The 12,938-nt window shown below is 47.5% G+C and overlaps 1 protein-coding gene across 1 annotated transcript in view; it reads right to left on the bottom strand.

Annotated features, from left to right (window-relative positions):
• Positions 1 to 12,938, bottom strand: part of LOC309564402 (uncharacterized protein) — an 880,901-nt gene that overhangs the window by 848,116 nt on the left and 19,847 nt on the right. The window contains 2 exon segments of the mRNA XM_082269030.1: positions 4,109 to 4,297; positions 8,688 to 8,844. Coding sequence (XP_082125156.1) covers positions 4,109 to 4,297; positions 8,688 to 8,844 — 346 coding nt within the window.

Raw genomic sequence — 12,938 nt, 5'->3', positions numbered from 1 at the left:
AACAAATTTGACATCCTTTTTTTTCCCCACAAACAGAGCTTTCTTTTGGCGGTATTTGATCACCTGTGCGATTTTTTGATCATGCGCTATAAACAAAAAAAGAGCGACAATTTTGCAAAAATAACAATATTTTTCACATTTTTTTTAATATGAAATTCCCCCCCCAAAAAAATGTAAAAATCAAAATTATTTAACATTTTAGGCCAATTTGTTTTCTGCTACATATGTTTGGTTAAAAAAAAAAAAAAAAAAAAGCGTATTTTGATTGGTTTGCGCAAAAGTTATTGCGTTTACTAACTAAGGGAAAGATTTCTGTCATTTTTATTGTTTTTTTTTTTTTTTTAACGAGTAATGGCGGTGATCTGCAATTTTTTTTTGCGGTACTGCGACATTGGGGTGGACAGATCGGACCCTTGACTGAAATTTTTGACACTTTTGGGGGTACCAGTGACATTACTGCAGTAATCAGTGCTATACATATGCACTGTTACTGTAAAAATGACACTGGCAGGGAAGGGGTTAATTTTATTGGAGAGGGAGGGGTTAAGTGTGTCCCTAGGGGCGTGCTTCTAACTGTGCAGGGATGTGGCTGTGTGTAACAGCAGAGATCAACGGTCCTACATAGCAGGACCGTATGATCTGTGCTTTTACACAGCAGAGAATGACAGGCGGCTTGGTTTACATTAGCAGCCTGCCTTTCTCCCTCTCCACCCGACGATCGCGAGTGACCGGCGGACATCAGGTCCGCCGGTCAAACGCGCGGGCTGCTTCGGGAACGAGCGGGGTCGGGAGCGCGCCTCCAGCGGTGCGCGTTCACCCCCTATTGGCTCCCAGGCTAGTGACGTACCGGTACCTCACTTTGTCTGGGAGGGGCTGACCGCCGCCGTATATAGTCGTGCAGTGGTCGGCAAGTGGTTAAGCATAAAAGTGACTGGCGCCCATTTGTCTATCTTGTTCACCACCCACCATGCCTAGTAATCTGCACCCTGAGGAGGAATGTCGGCCCTCTCTGTCTCTGGGGGTCACCATCAGGCCTCTGGAGGCTGGGGGGGGTGCGCTACACTTGGTAACTTTATAACCTCCCACAGCTTCCAATTCCATCTCTATGCTGATGACTCCCAAATCTACCGCTCTACTCCTCACCTCATTCCTTTAGTCTCCACTCAAATTACAAACTTACTAACTGACATATCAGCATAATTGTTGCACCACTTCCTTAACCTAAATCTCTCTAAAACCAAGCAGATAATATTGCCCCCTGCCTGTGCCCCCTCCATGACTTTTCCAACAAGGTCTAAAATTCATCCATCAATCCATCTGCTCACGCCTGGATACTATGTGTAATCCTAGACTCCGACCTGTCCTTTCAGCCCCAAATCCAATCGCTGTCAAAAGCTTGTAGACTTCACCTCCGTAACTTCTCTAAAATGTGCCCCTTTTTATCCCCGTACACAACGATCAGATTATCGAAAGATCTGTCGTCCGTTTTTTGTGGCATGCTAGTCTGATGTGGAAAGTGAAGAGGTTTTTTTCATGCGAATTTTCCCGTACGACAGAATTCTACTTCAGAAGTGATGTCATGTGTTGGATTGCTTTGTATGTGTTCTTTCGTCTCTGAGCATGCCTAGTCTTGCTCTTAAGATTTTTTTCCCGTCTAAATCTGTACTAATGAGACGAAAATCGGACGTTGTATTACGGACAACAAAAATTATATAGCCTGCACATCAGGATTTTGTCAGCCGAAAAGTCGGAGTCGGCTGTTGAAAGCACCATACTAACAATCCAAAAATTGGCAGATCGGTCGTCGGACGAAATTCCCCTTCAGATTTTCTTATCGTGTGTACGGGCCTTAACCGATGAAACCACCAAGCTACTTATTCACTCCCTTGTTATCTCTGGCCTTAGCTATTGCAACTCCCTTCTCATAGGACTACCTCTCCATAGGCCATGTCTATCTCCTCTTGAGTCTATCATGAATTCTGCTACCAGACTCATCTACTTTACCAACCCTCTCCGCTAATCCCTACACTGGCTTCCGATTGCCCAGCAAACTACTATCAAAATATTAACAAAAACATACAAAGCCATTCACAACTCTGCCCCGAGCTAGAACACCAATCTTGTCTCCAAATATCACCCCAACCGTCCTCTCCACTCCTCCCAAGACCTCCTGCTCTCAAGCCCCCTTGTTTCCTCCTCCCATGCTCGTGTCCAGAACTTCTCCAGGGCCGCTCCCATACTCTGGAATTCTCCAACTCTCTGCCTCAATCTGTCCGGCTATCTCCTAGTCTGACTGCCTTTAGGCAATCCCTGAAAACTCATCTCCTCAGGGAAGCTTTTATCTCTTCCATCTGCGCATCCTCCCCAGTTACAACCTTTTGTACCACTCGCCTCACCCTATTAGATTGTAAGCTCCTATATGGTGTACAGTATGTCCTCCTCATTTGTTGGGAACATGACGTTATATTGAGGAATGGAGATGGATCTTTCATATGGTGTACAGTATCTCCTCCTTATTTGTTGGGAGCATAACATTATAGGGATGAACCTTTCAGCACTAAGACTCCGCCCTACGTGTTTTGTCAAAAAGGACGTCCTCAGCAGTTTAGCGCTGAATCTCCACCATGTTTCTCCACCTCATCTTGTATTATCTCCTCATTTGTTGGGAACATGACGTTATATTGAGGAATGGAGATGGACCTCTCATATGGTGTACAGTATCTCCTCCTCATTTGTTGGTTACATGACAATATATTGAGGAATGGAGATGGGCCTTTCATATGGTGTACAGTATCTCCATCTCATTTAATGGGTAGTGTGATGAATACTGATTGGGTGAACTCAACCAATTATGAAGTATGTCACTCTCATCTTACCATTGAATGTGGAGTTTCTCAAATGTTTGCTCAAACTACATACTCTATACTAGTAGAAGAAAACTGAAACACTTTCTGCATTTCAAGTTTATCTAGTTGCACATTCTGTGTTGCTCTCTCCTTTACAATAAAATCTCCTCTTACCCGGTGATGTGAGGGGCGGCTGATTCTCCATCATGACGTCCTTGTAGAGATCCTTGTGTCCTTCTATATACTCCCACTCCTCCATGGAGAAATAGACAGTGACATCCTGACACCTTATAGGAACCTGACACACACAATGATACAGTCACCATCCAGACACATCCCTTGTCTGTTACTGGATAATGTCCCAGAATTCCCGGCACCGCTCACCTCTCCTGTCAGTAGCTCAATGATCTTGTTGGTGACTTCTAGAATCTTCTTCTTGCTGTTTCTCTCAAGATTCGGGAAGGTAGGTGAAGACACAGTGATGGGGTTTTGTCTTTCTCTCGTTCTTGTAGACAAATGCAGACTTTTCCTTTTTGTAATACTCTCCAGAGATGTCTTCATGACTACAGCACAGTCCTTTGATATACAATAATAAATAAAATATAAGAAACCTCCTCACCTTTTAAGACTAAGTCCCCGTTCACACTAGGTTGGATCCGACTTCAGGACGACCTGTGAAGTTGCGTGCAGCGCGACCGGCGCAACATGTAGGGACTTCATAAAATGAATGTCCATGCAAGTCGCCTCCAGGTTGCCCCGAAGTTGTACAGGACCCTTTTTCTAATTCGGAGCGACTTGTGTCGCTCCTATTAGAACCGGTCCTGTAGCAGTCAATGGACCGCGACGATGTGTGACTTGTCAGGCCGACTAAGTCGCCTGACATGTCGTACTAGTGTGAATGGACACTTAAGGCTGGTGTCCCATTATTAGAGATAGGGTGATGTCATATGATCCTACAAGTATCCTTCTTACCTCTGCAGTCAGCAGGTGGATGATCTCCAGGGTGAGATTCAATATCATCTCATTCAAGGAAACTTTATTTTTTCCTAATTTTCCATCATTCATGGTCCGCTGATTCTCCATCGTGACGTCCTTGTAGAGATCCTTGTGTTCTTCTATATACTCCCACTCCTCCATGGAGAAATAGACAGTGACATCCTGACACCTTATAGGAACCTGACACACACAATGATACAGTCACCATCCAGACACATCCCTTGTCTGTTACTGGATAATGTCCCAGAATTCCCAGCACCACTCACCTCTCCTGTCAGCAGATCAATGATCTTCTTAGTGGCTTCCAGAATCTTCTTCTTGTCACATAAAGGAGGCAGGGGCACGGCTGAAGGGACATTGATGTGTCTCGGGGCTCCTCTCCATCCTTCGGACACGTGGTGATGTCTACTGGAAGTCACATACTCACCAGATGTCTTCTTCACTACTGTGTAACCCTATTGAAAGATATCATGAAAAATGTGAATGCTTTCTAAATTCATTCAGTGACATTCCAAGAATCGCCCCCGTATCAGGTCACATCATCTTTGCCTTATATATTCAGCACTTATTTACCAGTAAGATGATTGTATAATATTTCCAGAATGCCCCTCAGATCTCTGGTCAGATTTGTGTTTTATCAGTAGAGATAAAAATGACGTAAATTTTACCCCCTAGAATTCTCCTCACCTCTCCGGTCAGCAGGTAGATGATCTCCAGGGTGAGGTCTAACATCTTCTCTGTCATCTGACTTTGGTCTTCTTCTATCGTCATCATTGATGTGGTCATGTGACCAGTACAGGAAACCCCTCTCTGTAGACGGATAATAAACTGAGAATTATCTGGACTGTACTGGAATGAATAATGTTCCTTCATAGTTCTCACTGCTTGTTATACCAGATCAGAAGTCTTTATTAGCGTAACTGAAGAAAAAACATTCTATTCTATTTGGAGGCTAAGACCGCATTCACACTGCTACGTCTTGGACCGCGACTTGTCAGCCTGACAAGTCGCGGTCCTCACGCTCCCACTGTGTAGTACAGGAATGGTTCTAATAGGAGCGACACAAGTCGCTCCGACTTAGAAAAAGGGTCCTGTACTACTTCGGGGCGAACTGGAGGCGACTTGCATTGACTTTCATTATGTGAAGTCCCTGCAAGTCGCGCCGAAGTCGCGCTGCACGCGCCTTCACAGGTCGCCCCCGAAGTCGGAGCGACCTAATGTGAACGGAGCCTTACTCCAACAGAACATAATATTTGCATTTGGATCAGTAGAGAAGCCTCTACTGAAGTGGCAGGCAGAGCAAGAAATTAGAGAAAATTTCCTGATGGATGGACAGTTGGATATATTTGTTCTATATTTAGGATGTATCTGGTCTATAAACCAGAGGCTCTGGATGGACAGTTGGATAAATGGTTCTATATTTAGGATGTATCTGGTCTACAAACCAGAGGCTCTGGATGGACAGTTGGATAAATGGTTCTATATTTAGGATGTATCTGGTCTATAAACCAGAGGCTCTGGATGGACAGTTGGATAAATGGTTCTATATTTAGGATGTATCTGGTCTATAAACCAGAGGCTCTGGATGGACAGTTGGATAAATGGTTCTATATTTAGGATGTATCTGGTCTATAAACCAGAGGCTCTGGATGGACAGTTGGATAAATGGTTCTATATTTAGGATGTATCTGGTCTATAAACCAGAGGATCTGAGTGGACAGTTGGATAAATTGTTCTCTATTTAGGATGTATCCGGCCTATAAACCAAAGGCTCTGGATGGATAGGACAGTTGGATAAATGGCTCTACATTTAGGATGTATCTGGTCTATAAACCAGAGGCTCTGCATGGACAGTTGGATAAATGGTTCTATATTTAGGATGTATCTGGACTATAAACCAGAGGCTCTGGATGGACAGTTGGGTAAATGGTTCTATATTTAGGATGTATCTGGTCTATAAACCAGAGGCTCTGGATGGACAGTTGGATAAATGGTTCTATATTTAGGATGTATCTGGTCTATAAACCAGAGGATCTGAGTGGACAGTTGGATAAATTGTTCTCTATTTAGGATGTATCCGGCCTATAAACCAAAGGCTCTGGATGGATAGGACAGTTGGATAAATGGCTCTACATTTAGGATGTATCTGGTCTATAAACCAGAGGCTCTGCATGGACAGTTGGATAAATGGTTCTATATTTAGGATGTATCTGGACTATAAACCAGAGGCTCTGGATGGACAGTTGGGTAAATGGTTCTATATTTAGGATGTATCTGGTCTATAAACCAGAGGTTCTGGATGGACAGTTGGATAAATGGTTCTATATTTAGGATGTATCTGGTCTATAAACCAGAGGCTCTGGATGGACAGTTGGATAAATAATTCTATATTTAGGATGTATCCGGCCTATAAACCAAAGGCTCTGGATGGATAGGACAGTTGGATAAATGGCTCTACATTTAGGATGTATCTGGTCTATAAACCAGAGGCTCTGCATGGACAGTTGGATAAATGGTTCTATATTTAGGATGTATCTGGACTATAAACCAGAGGCTCTGCATGGACAGTTGGATAAATGGTTCTATATTTAGGATGTATCTGGTCTATAAACCAGAGGCTCTGGATGGACAGTTGGGTAAATGGTTCTATATTTAGGATGTATCCGGTCTATAAACCAGAGGCTCTGGATGGACAGTTGGATAAATGGTTCTATATTTAGGATGTATCTGGTCTATAAACCAGAGGCTCTGTATGGACAGTTGGAGAAATGGCTCTATATTTAGGATGTACAGGCAGTCTCCGAGTTACAAACAAGATAGGAACTGTAGGGGGGATCAGGGCCGGATTAAGAGCATCATGGGTTGGTGCTGAGGATTTTGAAGGGCCTTAAGGGCCGTGCCTTGCCATGCACCCAGAGGAGGAAGGGTGCAGCCATGCATGCCTAATTCAACATGGGATGCTGTCTCTGAAGCCCATAAACACATCCATGCATCGGCAACTGTCCCTCCTTGTCCGGCCTTCGTGCTGTGTGGGGAGGTTCTGAGGGTGCTGCCTGGGGAAGCGAGCATAGAAGCCAGACTTCTGTGTTTACAAGTGACAGAAGAGCGGTAACAGTGAATATGGCCAACCCGGGGCCTATATAAAAGGTAGGGGCCTGGAGCTGCAGCTCCAATAGCCCCTACGTTAATCTGGCCCTGGGGGGGATATAACATATTATCTTATTACCTCCTCTGCTGCCAGTTCCAGCAATGTCTCCTCTCTATTTCCTCCCGACTCACATTTCACCCAGATTGTCCCTCCTTTACATCACTTCCTGTCTCTATAGCTCTACATTTAGGATGTGTCCGATGTAACGTTAAAAAACCCTACCTCCTGAAAATTCCCTACCCTCGTCACTTCCTGTTTACATACTGTACGTCATGGAACAGCTGAGCAGCTTAGCAGTGCGCATGCTCACAGCTCTGGAGGGTAGGGAATTTTCACGGGGTAGGGTTTTTTTAACGTTACACCACATCAGCTGTTGCCGCGGGTACATTAAAACATCTCCGCTGCAACATGAAATCATCTCCGCTCCTACCTCTCTGACTTCCCTGATCTCGGCTGCGGGTGTATAAAAATATAAATCACGGAGCCAAGATCTCCGCGATTTATATTTTCATACACCCGCCACTTTTACATTTAGTAGCCGAGATCAGGGAAGTGACAGGGGTAGGAGCGGAGATGATTTCATGTTGCTGTGGAGATATTTTAATGTACCCGCGGCAACAGCTGATGCGGTGTAACGTTACAACACACTACCGTGAAAATTCCCTACCCTCCGGAGCTTCCAGCATGCACACTGCTAAGCTTCTCAGCTGTTCAATGACGTAGGTGCACCGGAAGTGACGAAGGTAGGGAATTTTCATGGGTAGGGTTTTTTCACGGAACACTGGTCTATAAACCAGAGGATCTGGGTGGACAGTTGGATAAATTGTTCTCTATTTAGGATGTATCTGGTCTATAAACCAGAGGCTCTGGATGGACAGTTGGATAAATGGTTCTATATTTAGAATGTATCTGGTCTATAAACCAGAGGCTCTGGATGGACAGTTGGGTAAATGGTTCTATATTTAGGATGTATCTGGACTATAAACCAGAGGCTCTGGATGGACAGTTGGATAAATGGTTCTATATTTAGAATGTATCCGGTCTATAAACCAGAGGCTCTGGATGGACAGTTGGATAAATGGTTCTATATTTAGGATGAATCTGGTCTATAAACCAGAGGCTCTGGATGGACAGTTGGATAAATGGTTCTATATTTAGCATGTATCCGGTCTATAAACCAGAGGCTCTGGATGGACAGTTGGATAAATGGTTCTATATTTAGAATGTATCCGGTCTATAAACCAGAGGCTCTGGATGGACAGTTGGATAAATGGTTCTATATTTAGGATGTATCCGGTCTATAAACCAGAGGCTCTGGATGGACAGTTGAATAAATGGTTCTATATTTAGGATGTATCTGGTCTATAAACCAGAGGCTCTGGATGGACAGTTGGATAATTGTTTCTATATTAGCTCAAAAAATAAAAATCGCACAGGTGATCAAATACCACCAAAAAAAAAGCTTAATTTGTGGGAAAAAAGGACATCAATTTTATTTTCTGTACAGCTTTGCACGACTGTGCAATTGTCTGTTAAATTAACGCAGTGCTGAATCGCAAAAAAAAAAAAAATGGCCTGGTCATTAAGGGGGAAAATCCTTCCAGAAGAGAAGTGATTAAAAAAAAAAAAAAAAAATCGCTCAACTCAGATATAAATCCGGCCTAAAAAGAATAATAGTGCAAACTTGTAATAAATACCTCCTTCAGAAAACGTCTCCTAAATAACCCAACACGATAAGAACGCTCCAGCACAAGATCCCAACATGATAAGAACGCTCCAGCACAAGATCCCAACACGATAAGAACGCTCCAGCACAAGATCTTAACAGGAGGACAGGAAAGACACTCAGCTTCTCTTGTTGTTAGACAATCATAACGACAGGAAAGTAGTTTTTCCTTAAACGCCCACAGGGCGGGGAACCACACCCCCTCCACACAGAGGAACCACACCCCCTCCACACAGTCAGGTAAAGTTACTGGGCATGTGCAAACAGCAGCTAATGGAATGAGAGGACTTGGCTGTCACTGTGGGGGGGATGGGGGCAGAATTTACTCCTTAAAGCGGTTGTAAACCCTGTAAAAAAAAAAAATAAAAAAAAAAAACCTGCAAGACAAAGGCATAATGAGCTAGTATGCATCGCATACTAGCCCATTATGTGTAACTTACCTTAAAACGAAGCCCCGACACGGACCCCCGGACATCGCTGCGGGCGCTGCCATGATCCCTCGTCGTCTCTTCCGGGTTCGGCGGCTCCGGCGCGGTGATTGGCCGGAAGAGACGGCTCCGGCGCGATGATTGGCCGGAGCCGCGATGACGTCACTCCCACGCAAGCTCCCGGCAACTTAATTGAAGGTCCCCCCGGACCTTCAGAGCGCATGCGCCGCTCGCGCGAGCGGCTGCATGCACTGTAAATATCTCCTAAACCGTGCCGGTTTAGGAGATATTATTTGTACCTACAGGTAAGCCTTATTATAGGCTTACCTGTAGGTAAAAGTGTCAAAAAGCGGGATACTACCGCTTTAAGGCTAGTACACACGCAATGATTATCGGCCGACCGGTCGTTTGTCTTTTGTCCAGAGTTGTGTTTTGTTGGTTGGAATGTGCCTAGACTGCCATGTGTTGGTTTGCTTTCTTTGTGTTCTTTCTTCTCTGAGCATGCCCAGACTTGCTCATAAGATTTTTCCCTGTCAAAATCTGTACTGACAGCACGAAAATCGGCCGTGTTTTGACGGCGGACAAAAATTTTATAGCCTGCCCACCAGAATTTTTTTTCGGCCGAAAAGTCGGTTGTCGGAAGCATCATATTAACAAGCCGAAAATCGGCAGATCGGTCATTGGACGAAAATTCCCTGCCGATTTTCGACGCGTGTGTGCGGGGCTTTAGTTACATGATGAGCGATTGGCTGGATCTGGATGATAGGGGACACAGGCTGCATGATGATGGGGGACACAGGCTGCATGATGGCGGAGGACACAGGCTGCATGATGGAGGGGGGGCACAGGCTGCATGATGGAGGGGACACAGACTGCATGATGTGGGGGGACACAGGCTGCATGATGTGGGGGGACACAGGCTGCATGATGTGGGGGTACAGAGGCTGCATGATGTGGGGGGGACACAGGCTGCATGATGGGGGACACAGGCTGCATGATGGGGGGGACAGGCTGCATGATGTGGGTGGACACAGGCTGCATGATGGGGGGGGGGACAGGCTGCATGATGGCGGGGACACATGCTGCATGATGGGGGGGACACAGGCTGCATGATAGAGGGGACACAGTCTGCATGATGGCGGGGACACAGGCTGCATGATGGGGGACACAGGCTGAATGATGGAGGGGACACAGCCTGCATGATGGGGGGGACACAGGCTGAATGATGTGGGGGACACAGGCTGCATGATTGGGGGGGACACAGGCTGCATGATGGGGGGGCACAGGCTGCATGATGGGGGGGGACACAGGCTACATGATGGGGGACACAGGCTGCATGATAGGGGGACACAGGCTGAATGATGGGGGGGGACACAGGCTGCATAATGGGGGGGGCACATGCTGCATGATGGAGGGGACACAGGCTACATGATGGGGGGCACAGGCTGCATGATGGGGGACACAGGCTGCATGATGGGGGACACAGGCTGCATGATGGGGGGACTCAGGCTGCATGATGGAGGGGACACAGGCTGCATGATGGCGGGGACACAGGCTGCATGATGGGGGACACAGGCTGAATGATGGAGGGGACACAGGCTCCATGATGGGGGGGACACAGGCTGCATGATGGCGGGGACACATGCTGCATGATGGGGGGGGGCACAGGCTGCATGATGGAAGGGACACAGGCTGCATGATGGAGGGGACACAGGCTGCATGATGTGGGGGGGACAGGCTGCATGATGTGGGGGGGGGACACAGGCTGCATGATGTGGGGGACACAGGCTGCATGATTGGGGGGGACACAGGCTGCATGATGGGGGGGGGGCACAGGCTGCATGATGGGGGGGGACACAGGCTACATGATGGGGGACACAGGCTGCATGATGGGGGGACACAGGCTGAATGATGGGGGGGGGCACAGGCTGCATAATTGGGGGGGGGCACATGCTGCATGATGGAGGGGACACAGGCTACATGATGGGGGGCACAGGCTACATGATGGGGGGCACAGGCTGCATGATGGGGGACACAGGCTGCATGATGGGGGGACACAGGCTGCATGATGGGGGGACTCAGGCTGCATGATGGGGGGACACAGGCTGCATGATGGGGGGACTCAGGCTGCATGATGGGGGGACACAGGCGGCATGATGGGGAGGACACAGGCTGCATTACGGCAGGGGACACAGGCTGCATGATGGAGGGACACATGCTGCATGATGGCGGGGGACACAGGCTGCATAATGGGGGACACAGGCCGCATGATAGTGGGGGACAGGGGCTGCATGATGGCAGGGGACACAGGCTTCGTGATGGAGGGGGACACAGGCTGCATGATGGGGGGGAGACACAGGCCCCATGATGGCGGGGGACACAGGCTGCATAATGGGGGATAGAGGCTGCATGATAGTGGGGGACACAGGCTTCATGATGGGGGACACAGGCTGCATGATGAGGGGGACAAAGGCTGCATGATGGGGGGACACAGGCTGCATGATGGGGGACACAGGCCACATGATAGTGGGGGACACAGGCTGCATGATGGGGGACACAGGCTGCATGATGAGGGGGACAAAGGCTGCATGATGGGGGGGGACACAGGCTGCATGATGGGGGGGACACAGGCTGCATGATGGTGGGGGACACAGGCTGCATGATGGGGGGGACACAGGCTGCATGATGGAGGGGACACAGGCTGCATGATGGAGGGGACACAGGCTGCATGATGTGGGGGACACAGGCTGCATGATGGGGGACAGGCTGCATGATGGCGGGGGACAAAGGCTGCTTCATGGCGGGGGACACAGGCTGCATGACAGTGGGGGACACAGGCTGCATAAAGGGGGCGGGGACACAGGCTGCATGATGGGGGCGGGGACACAGGCATGTAAGGGGTTATTTCAGTTGAGTTGTGCTCAGCAAGGAAACTGATTGGAGGAGATGATCCAGCCCCCAGCGTTTGACAAAGATGAGAGGAGACAGCTCTATAATTTTCCTCGACCTCCCATAGAATGTTATGTACAGCCGACCCCCGCGGGGGCATGTCATTATCAGGTGGCAGGGCTGGACGCAGTGCTCCTGCTGACGTCACAAGAGAGCTGCCACTCCTCTCCGTCAGTGCTCCGCTCCGTTGTAAAATTTTCCTCGACCCAAGAATATCTTCTGCGCATGTACACTGGTGAGGCAACACCAGTCGTTCAATGACGTGGCCCCACCGGAAATGACGCTGTTTTTTTGGCTATGTAACTGTCTTTTTCTAGTTATTTATACAAAATAATAAAATTCAAGTGAAATATAAAGTGGAGAAATTTCTTGAAGACCCCACATCTATATATATAGTCATGACCATCTTTAGTCAATGACGTCACCCAAGAGACCCCACCAGCCTGTGACGTGACCGGTGCAGACATCAGCCTCGCTGGATGACGTGATTGACAGTCGATATACATATTGGAACTTTTTCTTTTATTAAAGGATTAGTCAAAAACTTTGCTTGTTTTGTTTTCTGTTTACATCTTATTTTTTGTGAATAAGTAGGGTGCAATGTATAATTTACTCAATCACATGAGGGGGATGGTATCTGGTTGCTGGCTTTCAGACTCCAAGAACACCCCCTGTTTGAAGACCCCCCACAAGCCCTGAGCCAAGGTTGTAGAGAAGAAGCCCATGTCCTCACCAACATGGGAACAAAATGCTTTGCTAGGTACGTGCCCCACATGTTGAGAGCATGTGACCTCGTCAGGGGCGGACTATGAACTCATGGAGTCCCCGGGCAAGAGGAGATCATG

Source organism: Pelophylax lessonae, assembly GCF_965119305.1.
Source record: "Pelophylax lessonae genome assembly, chromosome: 9".
NCBI classification, from domain to species: Eukaryota; Metazoa; Chordata; class Amphibia; order Anura; family Ranidae; genus Pelophylax; species Pelophylax lessonae.
Note: the sequence above shows the minus strand (reverse complement) of the source record. Positions and strands in the feature narration are given on the sequence as shown.